Source organism: Pituophis catenifer, unplaced genomic scaffold (assembly GCF_029215685.1).
Source record: "Pituophis catenifer annectens isolate HBS135680 unplaced genomic scaffold, rPitCat1.0.hap2 SCAF_2, whole genome shotgun sequence".
NCBI classification, from domain to species: Eukaryota; Metazoa; Chordata; class Lepidosauria; order Squamata; family Colubridae; genus Pituophis; species Pituophis catenifer.
This window is the reverse complement of record NW_027256882.1, coordinates 110,812,836-110,839,031: the sequence shown is the minus strand read 5'-3', so window position 1 is coordinate 110,839,031 and position 26,196 is coordinate 110,812,836. Positions and strand designations below refer to the sequence as shown.

The 26,196-nt window shown below is 37.6% G+C and overlaps 1 protein-coding gene across 1 annotated transcript in view; it reads left to right on the top strand.

Moving 5' to 3' along the window:
* Positions 1-26,196, top strand: part of ERGIC1 (endoplasmic reticulum-golgi intermediate compartment 1) — an 81,396-nt gene that overhangs the window by 5,904 nt on the left and 49,296 nt on the right. The window contains exons 2-3 of the mRNA XM_070933964.1: positions 17,998-18,059; positions 23,983-24,055. Of these exons, the coding sequence (XP_070790065.1) occupies positions 17,998-18,059; positions 23,983-24,055 (135 nt within the window). The remainder of the gene's footprint in view (positions 1-17,997; positions 18,060-23,982; positions 24,056-26,196) is intronic.

Below are 26,196 nucleotides of genomic sequence, written 5' to 3'. Positions count from 1 at the left end.
TCATTGCTGAGGCATACTGGTTAATTAAGAAAATTGAAGAATATAAAAAAGAAGTCATTTTGCGTATAGAAAGGCCTTTGATTGTGTCAACTTTGTGACGTTTTGAAAAAAAAATTGGGAATCCCAGAACATCACAGTGTCTTCAGGTGAAACTTGTATGCAGAATATGAAACCACAGCCTGAATGGTCAGGCATCATGGTAAAGGAAACGGGCTAATATTAACAGAATAACAGTATAGAATATCAGAATAATAGAGTTGGAAGGGACCTTGAAGGTCTTCTAATCCAATCCCCTGCTCAAGTAGGAAACCCTATACTATTTCAGACAAATGGTTGTCCAATCTCTTTTTAAGACCTCCAGTATTTGAGCACCCACAACTTCTGAAGGCAGGTTGTTCTAACTGTCAGGAAATTTCTCCTTAGTTCTAGGGTGGTTCTCTCTTTGATTAGTTTCTAAAGTCAGAACAAGAAGCAATGGATTGAAACTAATCAAGGAGAGAACCAACATAGAATAATATTAAATATAAATTACAACAAACCAGTAACAATAGGTACAGTGACCTGTATCTTACAGTTGGCAATGAAGACATTGAAGTGGTAAATTGACTAAAACAATAAAGGAACTAGCAATTAAGAAATAGACTGCAGATTAGCATTTGGTAGATAGAGTAGCAGTGAAGCCCTTGGGAAAGATATTCAGATACTGTGATGTGCTCATACCTAAAAACACCAGAATTATACATTGTACAGTTTTCTTTGTGACACTGTAGAAGTGCAAGTAAAGCATGAATATTTTGTTTTGTGCATTCTGATATGCGATGTTTTTACATGCTTTTTACAAGAAGAATGTTGGTGATCTCTTCAGTTAAATTTTCTGTATCCCATTGCTTCTTCCCCCTATTTGATATCTGTCCTATGAACCAAGATAACCTGACTCCTGCTAAATATAAATAAGGTTGGAGCCTGGCAGTAATTTTATTATCCAAATGTTAAACTCTTCCTTCAGGACTTTTAAACTATGTCATTGTTTCCAGGATATGGTTTTGCTAACATCCTGTAAATCAAGTTATTATTGGAAAGGATGTGAGTGAAATTACTGGTTTGTATATTATACAAATAGAATATTGGCACTTGCATTTATTCATGAAACACATTGTCTTTTAATAATCTTAAGTTTTAGGTGTCTAATAGGTGGAAAAATCTCTTAATTTTTTTTTATCCTGTATTGACGTTTGCCCTCTGTTCTGTTTTATGATCAATTGTCAAACAGTTCTGAATGCATAAAGAGATGCATAGAGAGATACTAAAAAGATAGACAAAAATATAAATGATGCATTGTTAATTAACATGTTAATTGTTAATTTGTTAATTAACATGTTATTCAAGACATCTTTGCAGCACATCACTTAGCAATTAGACTGTTTCAACAATTCTCATAGACCTGCTTTGTCAAATACATTATGGGATTGTGATGATACATCAGATATTTCGGGACTACATATGAATATATCAGAATTATTAGAGTGATTCTTAAATAGCTGGATTGATCGGCTTTTCAGTAAAAGACAAGTCAAACTGTAGAAAACACTTAACCACCTAAATCATTAGAGATAGTCCTCATTTAGCAACCACAATTGGGATTAGAAAATTGGTTGTTAAACTAAGTGGTTGCTAATTGAAAAAATGTCTGAGTGCTTACTTCAACCTTCTTTTGCTTTTCAGACCTGCAAAGGTCACAAATGCAAGGATCAGTTGTCAACATTACTTTTTCATCACCATTGTAACTGTGAGCAGTTGCTAAATGAGGCTGTTACTAAATTATAATTACCTGTATTAACATGCAACATTTCCAGTAGTCACAAACAAAATTAAAGAATGAAAGCTAAGGGTGTTATAATGTTATATAATATAATGTTATACTACATTATGTAAGGCCAATTTTATGGGATGAAACTGGGTGGATAGTTATTACTACTTTTGAAATGGAACAGATGTAAAATATTTTAAAAACAATTTATAATTTTTACATTGGAATATGAGCAGTGATTTAAAATTAGTCTCTTATATTGGATTTAAAATAAATCTTGTTGCAATATAAATATATGTAACTTGAGTTTTTAATCACCTCAAACTGAAGAACACATAGGGTGATCTTCCTTTTCTATTTAAAACTCAAATAATAGGGAAAATCTGAATTGGTTAACACTATCTATATGATATAAAAGATAATTTATTAGCTAAAATATTTAAAATATTTATTTAAAATAAAATACGTAGTGGCTCAGTGGCTAAGACACTGAGCTTGTCGATCGAATCCCTAATGCCGCGTAACAGGGTAAGTTCCCGTTACTTGTCCCAGCTTCTGCCAACCTAGCAGTTCAAAAGCACATAAAAATGTAAATAAAAAAATAGGGACCACCTTTTGTGGAAAGGTAACAGCATTCCGTACACCTTTGGCATTTAGTCATGCCGGCCACATGACCACAGAGACGTCTTCGGACAGTGCTGGCTCTTCAGCTTTGAAACGGAGATGAGCACCACCCCCTAGAGTTGGGAACGACTAGCATATATGTGTGAGGGGAACCTCCTTTACCTTATTAAGTTGCCATTTTACAAACAAAAGTGTTCCTGCAGTCCAGTAAGTAATTTGTGATGGCAGAATAGAGAGTTCTCCCAGTGCCGTTTCTTATACCATGGAGATGGTTTCCCAGCGTTGTTTAGCAGATTTATAGAGATTGTACGGAACTGAAAGGAGTATTCAGATATAGTTTCTCCCTCTCCCCAGACGGTGCTTGATCCATTAGTAGAGTTCCATATGTGAACAATTAATACCGTGTTTCCTCGAAAATAAGACCCTGTCTTATATTTTTTTGAACCCTGAAATAAGTGCTTGGCCTTATTGCCATGTGCTCAAAAACCTGATTGGGCTTATTATCAGGGGATATCTTATTTTGGGGGAAAGAGGGTAAATGTGAATATTTTCTGTCTATCCACACTTTTATGTTCAGTAAACTATTACTTTTGTAAAAAAATGCCTGAGTGTTATTCAGGTTGAAGGGACTTCCTTTCTCTGATGCTTGCTGCTTTCAAGCAATTCTATAGTAACATCTTATTTCCAGCATAAACCCAGTGTCTGTCCTTCCTCTGCTCTTGTTTTTGCAATTCAGGAAATAATAGAACTGTAGGCCGAGAAGAGTGGCTTTATTTGTGTTTTGTTATGAAATGCATTTATGCTGTGTTTTTGTCTTGAATTCGAGATATATCGGTAAGTTGAGACTTTTCTTATTGCTGACAGACTAGTGTTTTAATATTTTTATTTAGATCCTCCCATGCTATGTAGCATATCAGGCAGAAGTCTTTTAAGAGAGGAAAGATTTATGAACCCTATTACTGTGTGGATTTGAGATGCAACTTGTGAATTAATTGCTTGCAGACATACATTATGTATAGACAATTACAATGAAGTATAGTCTTTTACTGAAGAAACTGTAGAACTTTGTATACATATATATTTTCCTGTTCCTGTTTATTTTTCTATTTATACTCTATCTCAATCCCTAAGGACTGTCAGTAGTCAATAGTCCAAGATCAATACTTTAAATTGCATGTGGAAACTATTGTAGCCAGTGAACTACTTGGCTCTGTGCATTTACTGGCTGAATTTTCAAGTGGCTTTTAAAGACAGCCCCATGTGGAGCATGCAGGGTGGATTTGATTTAAATCGAGTTGATTTAAATCACAATTTAAATCATGATTTAAATCACTAGTAAAAAGGCTTGATTTAAATCAACTCGATTTAAATCATAATTTTTAAAGAGCAACTGTCATCTCTGCTACTTTGAACCACTGTTGACTCACCGATGGTCCCAGTGTTGCAGAATATACAGCCTCATGCTACATAACTAAGCTCCATTTCATGCTGAATAAACTAAATTATTTATGTATCTTAAATAGAAAACTATCTTATGATAGATTTTTATCTCAAAAGTTTTTTATTAAAATAAATTCGAAAAAAATCAAAAAAATCCAATTTAAATTAAAAAAATCTGATTTTTTTGATTTTTTTTTTAAAAAAATCATTGATTTTTATCCACCCTGGGAGCATGTTAACAATTGTCCAAAGAGATGGTGATGAGGGCATGAGTTACTGTGGCAAGGTCCTCTTCTCTCAATAGGATTGCAGCTGGTGCACCCGCAGAAGCTGGGTCAAGGGCCCCTGCTCCCTCCTGCTGCCTGCAGTTCCAGCAGGAGTTTCCTTGAGAAAGCATTTATATGGCCACCCATATCACATTGCCTAAATTGGGTGGCCATATACATGCAGTAAATAAATAATATCACTAGAGTAGCCTGGGGTGATAATATGAGTTGGGTATTTTTTCTGTACTGATCATGCCAAACCCAAAACTGCCAGATGATCTTTCCCACTGGTTTATCTAGTCCTTAAATAGTGGGGGGAGTGGACTGATCTTCCCCATAAGGGCCAACTCCTCTTCCTTTCCCACAAGTGACTGAAACTCATCTGAAGAAGGAGTATAATCACCTCAGAAAATGCTTTCAATCTCCAATCTCCTTTCCTGAAGATATCTTGTTGATGATACAGAAGACAAGGGGTTTAAAAGGATTCCAGCTCATCCACTCCCACAGTAGCAATCCCAAACAAATACCATCTCTTTCCCATACACAGACCTGAATCTTGACTGGGGAAGATCTATTTAGTCCATTTCCTTGGATGCTCCCTAGCGAATTCCTAGAAATAAAAGAATGGAGATTGAATGTTAGTTATCTAATACCTCCGAGTTCAAACAAGACATCTTAAGGAGGGGGTTACACCATAGTTTCCTTAAGGATCATGGACAATGTCCCTCTTGCAATGAGGCATTAACAACTGCCCTCCTTTCTGATATTCAAAGGAGCCAGGGGAGCAAGGATATATTCCGCAGGCAGAAGTGGTTCTTCTAGAATCTAGAGAATATCTTTTTCACATTGTCAGAGGACAAAGGCCAGAAAGACTCTCAGGTAACATGAGAGAGTCAGTTTGGTCTAGTGCTGTGATGGCGAACCTATGGCATGTGTGCCAGAGGTGGCATGCAGAGCCCTCTCTGTGGGCACGTGAGCTGTCACCCCAGTTCAGCTCCGCTGCGCATGCGTGCGTGGCTCCTGCCGGCCAGCTGGTCTTTCAGTCTCTGCCGTGCATCACGGGGGCGGGGCATGTATGTGGAGGGCATGCGCATGGGCGGAGGGCGCACACATGCATGGGGATGGGGGATATGCACGGGGCCCGCACATGCATTGCATTTTGGTGGTTTGGGAACGCACACGTGCATTCGCGCACGCACACACACGCTTTGGGCACTTGGTCTGGAAAAGGTTAGCCATCACTGGTCTAGTGAGTAAGGCACCAGGCTAGAAAGCAGGAGACTGTGAGTTTAAGTCCTGCTTTAACCATGAAAACCAGCTGGTTGTCTTTGAGCCAGTCACTCGTTCTCAGCCCAACCCATTTTACAGGGTTGTTGTTGTGGGGAAAATAGGATCAAGAAGGTATGTTGCATATGTTTGCTCCTTGAGTTATTTATATAATATTCCTTTTTACTCTTACTCTTCTCATGTATTCAAATTATATTTATACTTTTACCTGTTATCTTATATATGCTTGACAAATAAATAAATAAAAATAAATAAAATAAAATATATGATACCCGGTTACCACTTAGACCCTGCCAAAATAAAATCAGAATTAAAACAAATGTAAGAGATTTTATTGACCTCTGGTAAACCTCAAAAATAGGTTTTGTTTTCATTTTTAAAAATTCCTATTGATTTTCTCTATTTTGTTAATCAATTAAATAAAACTAACAAAAAAAAGTATTCAGATAAGGACAATTACGGGTAGAATGCTGATGAGTTGATTGTCTATTAGTTTACCCCCCCCCCCCTTTTTTTTTTTACAACCATGGAGGAACAAGGAAACTTTTGACTTTTGCTGTATTTATTCATTGTTTCATTGCAAAAGTTTTCAGTCCAAAAATGGGTTCGTTTCTTTGAATACCTCTCCTATTACTTGAACATATTTCCCTCTGGGATGATGTAATTGTATGACAGAAAAGGGGAAAAGAACCAATTTTATGGATATATTTTTTTATTCTTCTGGGCTTGCTGCCTAATAGAAAGGATGAGACTCTATCATCAAGGTTAAACTGAAGTTGCAGACTTCTGTGATTTTCAGATTTTGCTAGAGACTGATTATACCTTTTTGTTTTTCATCCTTTTTATAGTTTGCTTTGATTTCCAAGTGAACTCAGAAAATATTTTAATAAAGTCATTGGTTAAGCTCCTATAAAAAATTCAGAGCAAGAAGGTTCTATCATCCTTGTCCAGTATAGATTTCAGAGGGAACTGTATCATCCTTACAGCCTGGGTACCTCTACAGAAGAGGTAGGACTTCCAGGTGTTCTTCAAAAAAATTGCAGAAATAAAAATACTTAAGAGATTTGACGGAATTTGAAAATAACACACTAATTGAAACATCTGCTTCATTATGAACTGCTGGTGAAATATGACTTAGGAATTAAACATATCAAAGACTGCATAATTTATTGGCTATAGAAATATGCATGCGGGAATGGGAATTTCGGTGGAAGAGTATCATTAAATTGATTCTGAATATTAAGAGAGAAAATTGGTGTAAGATATTTTATTGTTGGGATAGATTTAGTTACATCACCAATGAGTGCCCTGTTGGAAGACCCACTTTAGGGGCAGATTTTAAACTAAACTTGTCTTTTGGGAGGATTACACAACAGTTGCAGAAGGTAGCCTTCCAAGCCCAAGAAAAGATACAGCTATTTTAAGATGTTGAAGGCTGGTGCCCACACATCTCCATGCACTCTCCAACTCATTCTTTGCCTGTTGAATCCAGATTGCTGCACACTCTAGTAGATGGCTATTGTAATTGGCAGCTTGGTGAAGGAGATTTTACTGCTTGTCTGTTTACACTATGAAACTTGAAGAGTCACCCTCTGACAAGAGTTTAAGGGGACAGAGATTAGGCAAACACAATAGAGCGTGAAGGAGTTTTTTGATTGTTTTATTTTAAACTTGGATAATTAAAGAACACCTCATCAGTAAGAGTACATGGTGATCTTATTGATATTATTTCTGGCTGTCCCTGACTGTTTAGAATTGAGTTCCTTTGACCAAGCATTACTTTTAAAACAGGCAAACTTAAAACATCCCTTGGTCATTGTTTCAGAGCATTGATCCAAGAAAAACTGGGCTGGAACATTGGTTATTAAATAATTTGCTTTACAGCCTGCCTTGATGATCAGGAATGATTAATATTCTTTATTCTCAAAGGTATTGAGGAGGGTTGAGGAGTGAATTTAATTTGTTTAGGTTTGAAATCTGCTTTCAATTACAATGTTTTAACAACAGAACATATATAGCAGTTACTGTTCAAAGCATGTACAGGTTGTGCTCTTGATATATCAAGAGATTTATTTATTAAATTTATTTATTAAATTTATTAAATTTAATAGGGTGACCACTGTTAGGTCTATGGGGGTGAATTTCTAACAGAAAGAGGGTGAACTTCCTTTATTTTTGAAGCATCTATGTGGGTTTGTCCATGCACTAAATACTACTTTCCAGAGATTATTGTTCAGATTGACAATCAATGAATGTTTATGTTGGGCAAAAAGTAATGGCTGCGAAATTGAATATGAAAAACTCCTGTTTTTTCCTCCTGCAAAATCAGAGCTGTGGAGTCGGGAGATAAATGTTCCGACTCCGACTCTGACTCCGACTCCTCAGTTTTTTGTACTTCCGACTCCGACTCTGACTCCGACTCCCCGACTCCGACTCCTCTGTATTAATATGCGAATGTATTTTATACATTCCTTGAAGGAAAGAAAGGCAACATACATGTCATTACCACAGGACTACTGGCTGGGAAGCCAACAGTCTACTGTATTGAACAGTTTAAGCAAAAGACAAACACAATGAAAACAACAAAGTTTTATTAATTTTTTTTTATTAATTTAATTAATCAAGTTGCTGGATAGTAGCAGCAGGCATAAACATCAGGAACAGGAACTTTACCAGTTCAAAAATACAAACCACATTATTTGGTTGTTTTAGAACAAAAACAAAGCTTATCTATATGAACCAAAAACAAAATCTGTAAAACCTAGAAATGGTTTATATTAATCTTGAAATGTAGTTATAGGCTTAGCAAATGCAAATCAATTCAATGTAGAGTTCTAAGGAAGAGAATTGCCTCTGCCAGATCCTCTTTCATAGAGGCTCTTAAGTCAGACTTTATTATTTTTAGGGCTGAAAATAATCTTTCGACACTGACTTGGGTGGGTGGCATTGCAGTAACTATTCTGGCCACATCACTAACGATCTCTGGATAAACAAGGATGGCTTCTTCAACAGTAAGTTTTGATGAGCGATCATACTTTTCAACTTCTTTTAGTGCTTTATAAAACTCCTGTTGGAATTTTTTTATTTGGACATTTACTGGTTCTGTAACGCTTATGCGACGTCGCTTTCCTTTAGCAACTTCCATTTTGTCTAAGAAGGAATCAAAGTCTAATTCTTCATTTGAAGAAGATGATTCTGAGTTACCACTATTGCTTAAAAGAACTCCATCCTCCTGTGGAGGTATTTCAGGTCGTAATCCCTTCATGCGAACTGCTACATCATAGAGGGCCTTTTTCCCAGTAGCAATCTGTTTACTGTTCAATAAAAGTCGGCTCATTGGGTCGACATAAATAGCCGCTAACAAGATTTCATTTTCCAGCAAAAGACTCTCTCTTTTCATCATTGAAGATGCAATGCCCTCAGCTATTAACCCTCCATTTTTGTTCAGGCGATATAACAGGCTCTTCCATTCCAAGAGGAATTTACCCGGGGTTAGATCATCACATTGCAACCTCTTGGTGACAGTGAAGGGGTGAGAAAGAAGGTTCTCCAGCTCTTTTGTTTGTGTCCACTGGCTTGCAGTTAATGCAAGATTTTCATTGTCCATTTCTTCTATGAAGTCTTTAAGTTCAAGCAAACGCTTCACCATTAAATAAGTGCTTCCCCAGCGAGTTGTTTGATCCAAAATGGCTCCTTTTCCTGCACGTCTTTTCAAAATTGCATCTGTTTTTGGGGCCCTGGCTGCAACAGTTACTTGCCGTAATTTGCCAATTAATGTAGCTGCATGGCGATCTTTTAATCCATCTCTTATGGCAAGTTGCAGTGTTCCCTGTAACAGCAGAACACAACACTATGGAAAGTATAAGTATTGCCACTCCTAATTGTGCGTTGCGTGCCTTATAGTGAAGCACATGAAAAGCATGCTTCTTCGCGGTCACTTAACGTGTTCATTTTGCGGTTACGTGAGGCACTGCATGCATTGGTCTTTATTCTTACAGTAGAGAAGTCATTAATTATAACTTTTTGTGAATTGGGACATTTAAACTTGCTTTTTTTAAAATTCCAATCTAAATTTAGTAGGAGTCGGAGTCGGAGTCGGTGCATTGTTTGCCGACTCCGACTCCGACTCCAGGTACCCAAAATTTCCTCCGACTCCGACTCCTCGACTCCGACTCCGACTCCGACTCCACAGCACTGTGCAAAATGACACATTTTAATTTGTTATCTTTCATAATTAAAGGCATTGAGAATGAAGGAAGTCTGCAAGTATCATCTAATCTGATTTTTAAAAAGCTATTTTATACTGTAAGGCCTGATAGATAAAGGAATTATTTAATTAAAGGATTGTGAATTGTAACAGAATGTCAGTATAAGAACCAGAGAGAGGATTTTTTTTAAAAAAAAGGGAGGGAGGGAGGAAGAAAGAAAAGAAAAAAGAAAGAGAAAGAAAGAAAGGAAGGAAGGAAGAAAGAAAGAAGCTTCTATTTTTCATGCCCTGCTCTAGTTTAGGATTAGAGAACCTTTTTAAAAGGCTCTTGGTTATTTTATTTTTGGGGCATCCCTTCATGACACTGTGGAACCCCCAAAGTGTTTGCACACTGAGCCAATTAACTTTAAGTTCACTTCACTAGAAAACTTAGTAAAAATAGCCTTGCTATGAGGGAAGAACAAGGAAAGGGACAGGCCAGGAGAAAGCAGATAGAAGGGATGCCTTGAGGAGTACCATGTAACAGAATGAAAAACATTGCTGATAGTTTCAGGAGTGGCCAGTGCCACATTGAAAGGGGATTGTCTTCCATTTTGGACATTCTGTTACAATTCACAATTTTTTAATTTTTTAATTCCTTCCATATAAGAGCCGAGGTGGTTCAGTGGTTAGAGTGCAGTACTGCAGGCTACTTCAGCTGACCGCTAGCTGCAGTTCGGCAGTTCAGATCTCACCAGTTCAAGGTTGACTCAGCCTTCCATCCTTCCGAAGTGGGTAAAATGAGGATTCAGATTGTTGAGGGCAATATGCTGACTCTAAACTCCTTAGAGAGGACTATAAAAGAACTATGAAGCGGTATATAAGTCTAACTGCTATTGCTATTGCTATTTTCTTCAAATGATGGGTCCTAATTACTTTTCGGAACTGACTGGCTAGCTTGTCGTGTATGCTTTTTCAAGCTTAATATACTTTGCTTGAAAGAATCTTTTCATAGTAACATAAAATTCAAGTCATTCCCACCCCACCCCATCATACACATAATATAATGCATAGCCATTAATCCATTATATTCTTTTTTTTTTTTAAATCTCCCATGCCAGCCATAAACAGCATGATGTTCAAGGCTTATATGTGCAAAATATATCTGTTAAGCCTGTGGAACAATCTGGGTTTCAGTGGGAAAAGATGATGTGTATGTGTTTTATTTAGTGTCTGTCAGAAATAGCTTATACCAATTACAGTCCTTTTCCCCCCTGGATTTGTGTGACTGCTCTCTGTGATTGCTGAATGATCCCAGCGAAAATGCTGCTTAGTTTAACATGCTCCTGCTTAGTTTAAGATGCACATTCACGCACAATCTAAATATCATAATTCCTCAAATAATTCCTTTATTTAAGGTGTTTTGGGTGCACCATTTCTTCTGCAAATCAAGTTCCTGTCTAGCGTTCGCCTCCACTGAGCAAATTACTGTCTTTAATCTAGTAGCTGAAAGAGAGCCAGTTCGGTGCAGTGGTTAAGGCTCCAGGCTAGAAACCAAGAGATGTAGCCCTGTCTTAGACATGAAAACTAGTTGGGTGACTTTGGATCACTCGTAGTCCCTCAGCTTGCAACGTCCGGCTTGGGTGATAAGCTAGTTGGTCAATTCCTATTACAATCAATTGGTCAACACTTAATTGATCTGAAAAAAGTAGACTAAGCACTTGCCGGAAAAATGTTTGGAAGAAAAATAAGTAGTAGCTGAAACAGTATTTCCTATGTAGCAAGACATTTCTGTTCCTTGAGTGTGAGAGAGATTGTGCACACATACCTTATTTGTTAGTACTAAATCATCTGTATAAATAATTAGAGGAATGAACCCTCCCTCCCCCTCCTTCCCAGATTTGCTTCTTGATGCAACAAAACAGACAGATGCAATTCATCAAAGCTTGACATTTGCATCAATCTATCCTAATAGACATGTCCTCTGTATACATTTGCATACCCAGAAGACCTCAGGAGGATTCTGAAGCAGCTGAACTAAGGCTTCTTAAAATTTGAGAAACAAATTTGATTGCGCATTTTGCAAGGAAAATGCCCTGCCCATATTTGTCCAGCCCTAATGTTTATATGCTAATCATAGCAATGTAGTATTCTGTGATATTATTGAAAGATAACATGATCTAGCATTGTCCCTGATAGCTTTTTTTCTAATGTGATGGTGTGATGATGTCTTTTTAAAGTTAGGAGCTTAAAAACAGATATTGCCATTGGATTGTCCTGGGTTGGCAATTATTTGTAATAGCTAGAGCAGTTGAAGAATCTGTCTGTCCGTCCGTCCGTCCGTCCATCCATCCATCCATCCATAGATCAGATCAAGTCATTATGGCTTTTGTTTGTATCAGAAGAAAAGTCCACATTCTTACCAATAGAAGCTGACATTCCCACCCACCCCCCGCCCCCCAGATCAGGATTACAACAGGGATCAAAAGATTTAAGCCATTTATTTACTTTTGAAAAGCTTTCAGGTGTTAGAGCAGGAAGATAGCTAGGAGGTACAGGTTACATTCAGACATCACTATAAACAAGGATTCATGACATTCTGGATTACTTTTAATTAGCAGTATGATATGGTTTTTTTGTTATTGTTCGCATGTTATTCCTATTTATAAGGAATAAATAATTTTGTATTAATATATTTAACCGGAGTATTGATTTATTTTATTCTCAGACAACTCAAGATCACAACAAGCCAGGAACTTAGTTCAAGCTTTATGCTATTCTATCTTTTTCTGCTGGATAAAAGATTGTACAGTCATGAAGAGTCAGACAAGAGCAAATAAGCCACAGTATATACACAAGTAGAGTGAAGCTTGATTTAGAGTTGCCTACCACTACCCGTAGGCTTCGCTGCACACCTATGCTGCATAGGGGTTAAGCGTAAGTTGCAGATGGCTGCAGACAGGCCGACACACAGAACACCCAAAACCCAACTGCGTTGTGCGGAGGTGCACACCCTGCATGCTGATTGGTTGATCTGACTTCCTGTTCTGTGCTTTGATGTTGTGAGTGCCCCCACTCAGAATATTACATTTGCAGAAATATAAATGGAACACCTATGCAACCATCCCCAAATGGCAGGCACATATGTTTCCTGAGCTGCAGTGCAGGAGAAGTCTGCTCGACTCTTAAACCCACATTTTTCTGTGACTGCTAAGCCAAAAATATGGTTTTCTACGTTAATTAGCTGAAATTTGTTAAACATAAAGCTTGTATGATGATCTATGCTAAATAAAATATTTCTTCAAGAAAATTGCCATATTCACCAAGATTTTTCTAGTGTAAAATGAAACAGCTGGATCCAGTTCTTTCAGCTGAATTCAGAAATTAATGTTTTCTTCCTCTTTAGAACCATATTTAAAAATATTTTGTGTTTAATGTCTCTCTTGATGCAAAGGGAGCTTTGACATATATATAAATATCTGAGATGCAGCAGTACCTATTGCTAAAAAAAAGGATTAAAAATATTCTATCGAACAATGTCCTCTTAGTTCAGGAAATAAGTACACATTTTGGACTGTAGATTAGTCTTCAGGGCCTTTCTCCATGCCCCCATCTCAATTTTATTTGGGAACTTGTAGAGTGTAGGTGGCAAAGGAATTAGCTTTTCAACGACTCACCAAAATGATTCACTTATATGTGGAGGGAGAAATGACCCTGAGAAAGGAGTTAAGCAGTGTGTTAAGTTCAGATTGCCTCGTCTAGATAACGAACATACAGTCCCATGAGCACTTTTAGTTCTAACAACTGTCCTTATCATTTTGTACATCAGTGTGATGACCTGGTTGTGTCTTATGCTGACAGATTTGTTGACTATATTTTGGGGATATGAGCTTCAGGAATTCACAAAGATTAGCAAACTACAATGTATGCCCTAGCCCAGATTTCTAAGTGTTGCTCTTTTTTTATTTTTATTTAAAAATACTCAGTAAATATTTTTACTAAAAATATGTATTTTCTGCTAATGTGAAACAGACACCAATATTAATTTACTATATGGAAATACGAATATTAGTGCCTTATTTGAAGTATGTGATTTTGGGATTTTTTTTTCAATCATCAATATTTGTCTGATTTTGATGAAAGAGATTGTTTGCCTGTTTTTCCACCTCATTAGCTTATAAGGCTTTCTCCCTTACTTGTAGAGTATAATGCTAGAGTATAACTCTGATTTGGGCTATGTGAGGGTTAGGGTTAGGGTTAGGTCATGTGATCACCTTTTGTGACCTTCTGACAAGCAAAGTCAATGGGCAAGCCAGATTCACTTAACAACCGTATTACTAATTTAAAAACTGCAGTGATTTGCTTAACAAATGTGGCAAGAAAAATCATAAAATGGGACAAACTCACTTAAATAAATGTTTCACTTAGCAACATAAATTTTGGGCTTAGTTGTAGTAACTCGAGGACTACCTATATAAGCAAGCTTGATGAACTAAAGTTATCCCATTCTGTTTAAATCCAGCCAAAATCAGTTTATTCTTTCATTGTGTCAATTTTTCTGCAAATTATTTTAAAAGCTCTTCATTTATTGATTAATCCAGTTTTTCCTCAATAATGCCAATGGTGGACTGAATATACTCATTTTGGTATGGAATGCTGCTGATTGGAGATGAAATGCATTTAATAGTAGATCTGAGATTTATTTTATGTACAGGTATTGTTAGCTAACCAATAAGATTCAGTTTCTTTGAATAATTACAATTTTTAAAAATTGTTTCTAAAGCTTGCTATATTGATACTTTAGCTAGTTTTATCTTCTATTTGTAACTTTTACTGTCTATGTTTTAAATGGAATTCTGACTGTAATACTATTAAGAGGCTGGATGGCTGGATGGATGAATGGATGGATGAACTAAAAATGGGGAATGACTGGCAAGATCATTGCCCATGTAGCATTTTACAGAGTATTAATTATAGAATTTACAGTATAATGGCTGTGGGTTTCCCACGTGGGAGCAGGGGAAGTCCTGGTGAAAGGGAAGGCTCGCAGGCTGCGATGCCAGGCCAGCGAGCGGGTCAGGGAGGCGTTGGTGCGGCATGGCACTGATCTTCAACTTGTGGCAGCTATCTAGGCTGCAATGTGGTCAGCCTTAGATCTGACTTGCATGGCCGCCTGGAGCCAGCAAGGGGCCACCCTGCCACCTCAGCCCCTGGGCACTTGCACAGGAGGCAGCAAGCACTGCATCCTGGGTGAAAGGGAAGCACTCAGAATGCAGTCAAGCCTGTGAGGCAAGACAGCCCCCAGGGACGCTAGGCCCTGCGTACTCGCTGCCTCCTGTGTGGGGTGGCCCCTCTATGGCTTCAGGGCTGCGCTGTGGATCTAAGGCTGACTGCGTTCTGGCAAGGATGAACGCCACCAGGTTGTAGAACAGCACCCAGTCAGCCTGGACTGGGCAGAGGCATCGCAGTCCGGTCCTTCGCTGTTTCCAGGGTGGGGCCAGATTTAACCACAACACAGGCCAGATCTGGCCTGCGGGCCTTGTGTTTGACATATCTGCTTTAAAGCCTGGTCAGATTTCCAATGAAAAACAATAGAAGTGTTAGTTTAGCTAGCAGTGCTTCCTTGCGTATGTTATTCAAGTAAATAGTTTTGACCAACCCCAAATATCTAGTATGTTTTTCCTGGTGACATTCTGCAGATAAAAATCTGAGATTATTGAAGTGAAAAGTACCGAGAAGAAGAGATGTGTGCCAAAGAAGACATCATTTTTCTTTTTAAATCATCACTTCTTAATCCAGAAATATTGGCACTATTTTTAACAACTTTGCAATAGATTGTCTCTTGCTCAAAAAACATGCTTCCTTTTATAGTGTCTGTATGGTGTTATTTTTACTGCTTTCAGCCTAGAGCTATTTCCTGTTTCCAATTATTTAGTTACACTCCAAAATGCCTCTTTCCTTCTTGGCTTCCTCATCAGGTTTACTAAGGCATTATTGTCATTTTAGTGAGACGACGCCAGTGTTGAGGTTTTAATGGGCTGTGAGCAAGAAGTTCAGCTATTTCCTCTGCCTATGAGGCCATGATGTCATAAGCTGCTATGAGGCTCTTTATCATATGTTGCTGTTACTGTGGTCTGTGTGGAAAGAATGTAAACAGTGCTTTCCAGATGTTCCCAGGGAATCTGCAGGTCCATAAATGGGCCATTTTGTGGAAGAATATTATTTTCAATGAGAGGAAGGATGAATCAGGCTGTACAAAATTCAGTATATAGCTTTGACAATATCAAATGTTGAAGGCTTTTGTTCATGTGCATTTGTCATGTCGTGACTCCAGGTTGTATGTTTCTATTTCTATAAGTACTTCCCCAAATGTCCCGCCCATCTCCTGGCAAAGAAGTGTGTCATGTTAGAAATGCAGAAAGTTATATTTTCTCTGGGGAAATTAATAAGCATTGAAAAGCACGAGATCTTTTTTTTCCAGCTTTATGTCAACATTCTCGAGGCAGGATGCATAATCTTCAGAATCTTTTTGTATAGATCAAGATTATGTCCTACATATTGTAATTCAAATTGTCTTTTCATCTCTCACTTGTATATATGCCTTGCATAGATAGCTGGGCATAATTATTTCTTGTCATGCATGTCTTCTCATGCAGGACTGCTGGCTTGGGTTTGATGGCTAAATTTAGGCAACATAATATTTTGGAGTGATGAAGTATAAATCTTACTTTTAACATTTTTAGTTTGTCATTTTTTTAAGCAAAGGAGTTGTCAGTGATGAAAGAATTGTCTGAGTTGTACACTATTTATAGAATCGTACAGAACACATGTAGTCATGTTAAGATAAATGGGTTAATTGCCTTATGGGGCATTTAACTTGTAACTTGCAAATTGACTGAGATCGCATCCTTAGTATTCAGCAGCAAAACAACCCATTTGGAGAAGTGATCATTAAAAAAAAAGTTTTGAAATGTAAGCAAGTGGGCCTTTCTGAAAGTAAATTGCTCCTTTTTTATCGTTAAGTCCTCCTCCCCTATCTTCCCAAATGGTCAATAATCATACATCTGAAATTTTGGTGATATTATTACATCAGTGGAAATTATTCAGTAGCCTCTAGATCAGGGGTGTCAAACTTGATTTCATTGAGGGCCGCATCAGGGTTGTATTTGACTTCAGAGGGCTGGGGTGGTGGGGGTATGTGGCTGGGGTGGGCGTGGCCATGGCAGGCATTTGACACAGACTCAAGATGCATTTTCCCCTTCTCTTCTTTCTTTCCACAGCTCTTTACTATAACCATTTTCCTATCCCTTCTACCAGATATTACTGGCAAACATTTATTACTTATTGTTCATACTCCACTAAACTTTTTATTTCTAAATTTATACCTCATGGTTTAATATCGTAGTAAATTGATTTTCCAGGCAAAAAAGCTATTTATACTATTGTATTTTTATTATTCAACTAATAATAAAAATACAATAGCATAAATAACATGATAATACAAGATATAACAGCGGAGGTAAATTTCCAGGATAGTAAATAGAAATGTCTGTCAATTATAGATTGTTGATTGTAGATTAAATGGACCTACAGTATGTAAAATCTGGTATTAAACTGTAGTATTAACATAGGATGTTGCTTGTTTTCTATCTAGATCAGGCACTTACTTGAGGCCACATAATTGTAATCCAGTCCAATCCAGTCCTCCTGCAGCACTCTGCTGGCTGAAAACGGGCGGCCTGTTTTCAACCGGCAGAGTGCTGCTGGAGGCTGGGAAGGCCAAAAACGGGGCGTGAGCCGGTCCTTAGATATTTCCAGGCCAGCTTCACGGGCCAGATTTAAGCACCCGTACCCGTGGGCCGGAACTGGCCCACGGGCCTTGAGTTTGACACCCCTGCTCTAGATAGACAAGGAAATGAACCAACAAAAAGTTTGTCCAGCCTGGTCTGCTTGAAAGAACTCCTAATGGAAATACTGTAGGTCAGCTAAAATGGGGCCACATGAATAAGGGCCTGGTAGAGAGCTGTTGGTGGCTTTTCTTGCACCTTGTATAGTAGTGAACTAACTCACTAATGAGCACAGTTAAAGGGTCTGCTTTTGGGCTTATTGAATGAGTGTGGAGAAGCATAGGGAAAAAAGAGCATCTCTACATTCTTGCTTTCTCCTAACCTTCTCATCAGACCTGACCAGCCATAGACACAATTTTTTAAAAAATAAAGTTGTTCACTTATACAAGAGAACAAAAAAATGTTTTAGCACTCTGGTGAAAAATGAATAATTATGAAGTTGGAACTATTAATAGAAATGTTTGCAGTATTGTGAATGCTGAATCATGAAATGTTCCATCTGTTTTATAATTGTGGATTTTTTTTCATATGTTTTTTTAGGTTTGATATCTACAGAAAGGTGCCAAAGGACCTTACTCAGCCAACCTTTACAGGAGCGATTAGTAAGTACATGTGTCTGTATGTTGGGTTTTTTTGGGTTTCTTTTGGCCTTTGCAGGTTTCAGTGCAGGATTTGAGTTTTTTCTGATCGTTTATTTAAAACCGTGAGAAAATATAGCAATATTGTGGTGTACTGTATCTTCTTGAAGGTAATTTGAAGCAGTATTGTAAGCCTCCAGATTGCATATTAGCCTTTAAAGTGAGATCTTGCTGAATCCTCCCACAAGATATTTGACATATTTTTCCTCCAATTTGGATGTAGAATGAAAGTAAAGACACTGCTCTCAAGCAAATTAATATGAATATTTTTTGCTGAATTTTATTTTTATCTTTCTTGTTGTCATATAGCATAATTTGAGGGTGATTTTTAAATTATTATTTGGGATTTTAATTCAATACTAATACCATCATTGTAGGGCATTGCATAGAATAGACACACATCAGGACCATTCTTTATGTCTAATATTGCATTTGTCTATTATTGCATATTAATGGGTACAAGACAGTATGATATCTGCTGCAAGGAATAAATATTGTTTGAAAGAATAGAAATTGGCTATATATAAGAACATTCTTATGCCCACATTCTTATATGGAAATGAGAATTAGGTACATGAGTAAAAGCAAAGAAATTGAATGTCTTAGGAAAATAATGTTTAAGATGTGCATGTAGTAAAATAATAAAAAAAAAGAAACAGGGACATAAGTTTAAGTTTACTTTATTGTAATTGCACCTCGTACAACAAAATTAAATGCCATCTTCAGTGTACATCATACATAAGAAAACTATAAAAAATAAAACAAAAATACACATCCTTCACATTCTATACAATTGAATTGAAAACCCTTGATACTGCATTAATATTGCATTATACAGTAGAATTCAATATAGTTACTGCTCTGGGATAGAAGCTGATTTTCAGCCTATTTGTCCTTGTTTTTATTGTCCTGTACTGTCTGCCAGATGGTAATAGTTCAAAAAAGGGATGCCCAGGGTGAGATGGATCTTTAAGAATGTTTTGAATTTTCTTAAGGCAGCAGGAGCGGTAAAGCTCTTCCAAGGAGTGGAGAGGTGCAACCAATGATCCTCTGGGCAATGATGTTAACCCTCTGGAGTGCTGTCCTATCTGCCACTCTGCAATTAGCAAACCATACACAGGTGCAGTAAGTTAACAATATGTTAACTTAATTATAATTATTTATTATTATAATAAATAATAACATAAATTAAGATGATATATGATTAATGTGAAGTAGCCAGTCAAATAAGGAAAATATGCAATAATAGACAAATGCAATATTAGACATAAAGAATTATCTTTTCCATAAAGAATTATCTTATCTTTATTGGCTGCTCTACCAAGTGCTAAACTATGGTGTACTATTTCTTGGCTGCTTGTTCCTTTACAGTTCATGATTGAGCCTAAAAGGCAGAAACTATCCACCACTTTTCATTGCCAATTCTAAGACTGGTTGTTCTATTTGTTGTCATTTGTTGTCATTAAATGTATTTCCCTATTAAATAGTTGAAGCCTTAACAATCTAAAATTTAATTGTCTTATCCTGTCCTTTAAAAAAATCCTTCTTATTGTCTTTTGGTAGAACATATAATTTGTGCATATAGGCATACTGTATTTCATTGAGTAATGCTACTCAATATAGTAAGTCTACTATATTGGCATTGTCTACTGTCTTACCGGGGAGTGGATCATTTCACAGAAAAATCTTGGCTTACCTGTATCAATGAATTATAGCTACATTCCTTTGTCATCATTTGTCTGAAGATGTGGAGCTATTCATTAAAAAGGTGATCTAAATCTACAGTTCCTGGCTTGAACAAAATTTACATAACCTTTCAAACTTTCAAGTACTTTATTAAATATCCTTTCTAAAAATAAGGTGCATTAAATCAGTTTATGTCAGCTGAAGGATGTATTCTTGGTTTTGGATTGTACTGTAAAGTGCCTAGCAATAGCTGTTCCAAACATACTATGTATCATTGTGTCGAACTGCCCATGTTTGGATAAGGTTGCAGTGACATATGCTGTGGCATATGATAGCTAACATCCCAGTGGCACAAACTAAATGACATACTGACAGGAAAGCACTTCAGACAGCTGCTCTGTCAATCTCTGGCTCTTCTGGATGAACTGTATATATGCATGACAACATAATGCAAAAATATTGCAAAGCTTTGAGGACAGAGGATTCTAGCTACAAATGGAAAAAGTATGATTTATGAAGTGTTTATGGTTTATATTCATAATGGATCTTCAAATAAGCTTTATAATAAAATGATGCAATTAGCTTTATAATGAAGCTAATTGGATCAATTTACTTTTAAAATATGATAATTTATTGTAAAACTTGGTATTTAGGTGCCCAAACCCTTCTGTGCATCATTGGGGCAATCTTTATTTAAGCTTCTCCTCCCTTATTTTTTGGGGTGGAGTGCAGGAGTATAGAATCAGGGTCTCCAAGTTCCATTATAGTTAGTTGGGTTAGATGGCGCCAGAAACCATGTCCAGAAAATGAATTCAGGGATTCTGTTATTGATATAGTGCTTCTTGACATTAAAATCATGCAGTATGCTATTAATTAGCATACTTTTTCTTCATAATAAAGTATCATGCATATATTTTGTGTGGATTTCCTTTCTTCCTATTGATTTACAGCTCTCAAAGCGTCACCATCTCAAATATACACTACATAAACATGACAAAATAAATACAAAATTATGCATATACCCACATATATTATATGACCCAGAGAAACAACACTGTCTAGTGCGGATGTATACATATACATGGCTAGAAAAACCAATTTTGCAAGTTAGTTGTTATAGACAGGATAAACATATCCTTGGAATCCTTGATCTGTTATAGTTGATCCATTGCCACCTTCTCTGACCTGTGCAGCACCTCATGTGCAACCCACACATCCTTTTCTTCCATGTGTCTTCCATTACCGATGCGTTACCTCTTAGGCTCAGCTAAGCGGTATATAAGTCTTAAGTGCTATTGCTATTGCTAGAATATACCACATGTGTGGTCACCACACTGGGATACTTTCCTGATCCATGCTGCTACCCCTATGCGCTGTCCATATAAGGCACCTCTTGTATACTTTTAAGCACTCACAGACACAAACCATGCCACTCCCCTACAGCTTATCCCTGAATGGCATGACACCTCTGCAACCCCCATACATTTCTTGACCTGTGCCCCATCCTGCGCCCCATCCTGCGCCCCCTACCCAAACTGCATAGCACTTCTCATGCATCTCCAGGTACCCTTCCCAAGTGTTATGACACCTCATCTACTATTTTTCACCTGAACCCCACAAACCTCCTCACTCTCTCCCTACCCAGCAGCAGCCATTTACCTGCCTGCTGGACTTGCAACTTCCCACTGGCTTCCCCAATGACTTCCTTCCTATAAACAAAGTAAATTGGGAAGCTGGCAGGAGTTTGAAGGAGGAGGAAGGAAGATAATGACAGAATGAGAGAGAGGGAGGGAGGGGGGGAGGGAGGGAGGGAAGGAAAGGAAGGAAGGAAGGAAGGAAGGTAGGTAGGTCCTAGGATTCTCAGCCTGCATTATTGACTGAGATATTTAATTTTGTAGAAAAAGTAGCACCTAAAGCTTAATTAGTTGCTGAGGCATGCGTGTGCAAGAAATCCCCTCCTCCCGTTGCATAGTGTCAACATTGGCCTGTCCCCCCCGGTCAGGCAGGGATGGTAGGTTGCAAACCCCAACAGTTAAAGAAATCTGGCTGGTCTAGAGGGACAACCTTCTCTGCCATTTTCCCTGCCCCATGCAATATTCTGTCCCTGGACGTGAGGCAGGCCACCACTCTCCTGGCTTTCTGAAAAGGAGTTAAAACATAGTTTAGGGGTCTTGAATGGAGAGCCCAAAGGAACATGGAATTGTGGGACCGTTTGGTGCCATGAGAACCTTCCCTTCATATTTTTAAACAATTTTTCATAATTCTTCACAGAGTTTTACTATTCCTGCTTCCTTTTAAAATTTTAATTCTAACATTTTAATTTTATATATTTTCATGTTTTATTGTACACTGCCCAGTCCCTCTTTGAGGGAGATAAGTGATAAGTGGTTCAGAAATGCAAAAATAAATAAATGGATAGATAGATAGATAAATATTAACACATGTAAACTTAATCAAAGTTGGCTTAGAATCACAGAGTTTCCATTGTAACTCAGTTCAAAAGCTGGTATCAATAGGCCCTTATCGGTCAGTATCATCAATCAAAGTCTTACATGTTTGTTTCAACATCTAAGGAGTATACATGTCTGTCAATTCCAGTTGATAAAGAACATGAATTAGAAAAAAGTGTTTGTTCTCATGTCTTGCCTCCATTAGTCATCTTGATGCGTATAGAAAAATGCATTGGTTATACATCTGAACAGCAGGGCTATTCCTTTGGTTTATATATTTTCAGAACTGATTTCCTATCACCATGTCCATCTCCCAAGCTTTTCTTCTTACTTTGTCCATCACTGAAATAGTTACAGTATGATGTCTCATTTCTGGAATTCACTCACCAAAGATGCTCATGTAGCATATTCTATGTTACCCCTTAGGAATCAGCAAAAAAACAACAACTTTTTATTTCTCTAGACTTTTTATTAACAATTTGGATATGTTAATTACTATAAATACCAACTGGTTCCTGTACTATTTCGTCTTCGTCTGGCTGATTGGTATTATTATTTTGTTATTTTTAATGATGTTAACGGAAACCATCTTGGGATAATTTTGATGAAAATAGCTATACAAAATGAAATTATTCCTTTTGCAGCAAAGAATTTTTTCTCACAGGGCAGCTGCAGCAATAGGAAGCAAAAGAAATTGGCAAAAATTACCTGGAAGAGTGCAATTATCTTCCTCACGACAGGTTATTTCTCTCTCGCCCTTTTGTGGGTGGTTGTATACCTCTACTATGTTGCGTCCTCTGTGTCCCATTTTTTTGTGCCTGGCATTTGCATAGTGGTGATGATCATATACATTTGTTTAATAAATTAAGAAATAATAAGTACTTTTGGTTTAGCCTTTTCAAACAGAAAATGAGATTGGTTAGAAATAAGAGTCTTCTAATGGAGCAACTTCTGCCTTTTTGAGACATTAGGGATTATAAAAGAAGAAATAGGTAAAGACAATTTCTGTAGACAGAGAATACTGGCTTTAGCTCTCTTCTCACTTAGGAATCATGTTTTCTGTTTTAGTTCAACCTTTACATTATACAGGGTGGGTAGAAGAAAAAATGGAATATCTCTTGCTTCATGTTAAGAACATCCAGAATGAAGAAAGATGAATAGTTAAATAAGAACGTCTTAGAGTTAATATTTCTTAGTGCTGATTTCATGGATTAAGCATCTGACTTTTATTATCCTGACGATAATCCATTTTCAGCCTGTTTATATAACATACTATTTTAAACCAATGTTTATACTACAAAAAAAAAAAACAGGGCTTTTAATTCATTTTTCTTTGGGTGCCACAACGTAGTTCTAAATTATCTGAGAGTGTGTTTTCCATGCAGCCAACTTAAGACCCCTGATACATTGCTTTTAATACCTAACTATACTGGAAGGACAAGAGATTTCTGCCAGCCTTTGGGACTCTCTAGGTCTAGGAGGTGTGAAAGAACTTTAATTTTGATTTTTATCTACCATATATTGGGAGTTTGGGGAAGCATTTCCATACAGCAAAGCAATATTTAAACACAGAAGGCAAACTGAGATCTAGGTTAGAAGAATCAGGATATATTTTTAAGGAAAGTCTCTAGTAGCATCCAGGCAACTGAGAGATAACATTGCCATTATGGAATCAAGCTGGTTGGGGGGTGGACTTTCAGATTTTTGAGGGAGGGATGAATTTAACTTTTATTTACCCATTTCTTTTCCAGTCTCTGTTTGCTGCTGTTTCTTCATATTGTTTCTATTCCTGTCTGAGCTTACTGGATTCATAGCCACTGAAATGTAAGTACAAGCCTTTTTTTCTTGGCACTTCTCATTTTCAAAAAGTATATAATTTTCTTATCTGATGGTAAGGTTTTGCATGGAAAGAAGGGCTGCCTACACATAATACGTAATTGTTGTAAATCCTCGACTTACAACAATTTGTTTAGTGACCGTTCAAAATTACAATGGCCCTGAAAAAAAGTGACTCATGACCATTTTTCACACTTATGGCCATTGCAGCAACTCCAAGGTCATGTGATTTACATTTGGTTGCTTGACAAGTGGTTCATATTTATGACGGTCGCAGTGTCCCGGAGTCGTGCGATCCCCTTTTGTGACCTTCTGTCGAGCAAAGTCAATGGGGAAATCAAATCCACTTAACAAAGGTGTTACTAATTTAACAACTGCAGTGATTCACTTAACAAATGTGGCAAGAAAGGTCATAAAATGGAGCAAAATTCACTTAACAAATTTCTCACTTAGCAACATAAATTTTGGGTTCCATTGTGGTCGTAAGTCGAAGGCTACCTGTATATGTGTGTTTCTGAAAGCATGCCTCTAAATACTGAGCCTTGTCTGCCTTCATCCTGATACCAAAACATTTTCCCCTCCCCACTTACTCCCTTTCCAGCCTCCTGACCAGCCTCCCTGACTACCTTCTTTCAATCAACAAGTAAACAGATAATTCTCATTTTAGCCTTGCGGTTTTGAATTAACCCAATTACTTCTAAGGGCAAGGTAGAATTCCTCTGAAAGGCACTCTCACCACAATGCAGAAAGCTTGTTGCGCTGGTGCTTCTCTTGCTGTTCTTGAAGGTACAGCAGAGCAAGATAACAGCTGCTTTGCACAAATTGGACTGAACAAGCTAGACAACATCCCAGAGTTTAATCAGTTTTGTAGGGAGTGGAAGAACTTGGAATGACAAGTGGGAAGCAAAGAGTCTCGGAGTAGACAAGTTCATGTTCTTAACATAGTGCAGGTGATTCCTATTTGGGGGAAAATCAGGGAAAAAAGTAATTATTGTGACTGGGCCAGATAAACCCCACCTTGAGAGAGTGGCTGATGCTTTGATTCAATCGTGCCCATGTGACCTCTTCCCTTTCATGACTATATAAATTTGATAAATAAATTTTAAGCCCTGGATACATGGTTCGTATTCTCTTTTACATATGCACATTTGCATGTGTGTATGTGCGCGCACACACACACACACACCAGTAGTGAAATTCAAATTTTTTTACTACTGGTTCTGTGGGCGTGGCTTGGTGGGCGTGGTGTGGTGTGGCTTGGTGGGCGTGGCAGGGGAAGGATGTTGCAAAATCCCCATTCCTTCCCCACTCCTGGGGGAAGGATATTGCAAAATCTCCATTCCCACCCCATTCTGGGGCCAGTCAAAGATGGTATATTGCCAGTTCTCCGAACTACTCAAAATTTCCGCTACCGGTTCTCCAGAACCTGTCAGAACCTGCTATATTTCACCCCTGATACACACACACACAGAGATTTTCATATTCATATTACTATTTCATAGTAATTGATCTTTACAATATTTACAAATACAGCTTTGATGTAACTCTGTTCAGGAATTGAAGATTCTGTTGTTAGCTAATTTCTAGAGATAGTAGTTAAAGTGTGCTGGTGGAGTCTGGCAGAAATCTGGGAACAAGCAGATCTACACTGTACTTTTTATATTGACATATTGCAAATCCGCAAGTATTTTTCCTGTGTCTGGTTGGTGTTCTTCTGTTTGTTTCATTGTCTAAAACCGCTGTACTCTTCAATGCAAAAAATGCCAGAATGATAAAAACAAGAGAGACTCAGGCTTACAAGAGAGAAGGCAAAGGGATTGGAAGGAAAAATCATAAGAGAACTTGGCCATAAGTTTTTACATAGTTGATAGGCTGTTTAGGGTTTCCCTGTTTTCTTTTAAAATCAATACCACTGCTGATTTTCTTCCAAGGGCAGATTCTAAGGCCACACAGCTGAAATAATGTCTATTGCCAGTGTCGGTACACAGTCTACCTTGACTGATCTCCAAAAGATGTGTTGTGCTTAATAAGGGTTTTGGATTAAGATCACCAAGAAACATTTGAGACCTGGTTGGGCCAAGAGGGGGGGGTCCCCCTCGTAGAGATGTGCCCGCCAGGTTTCCGTGCAT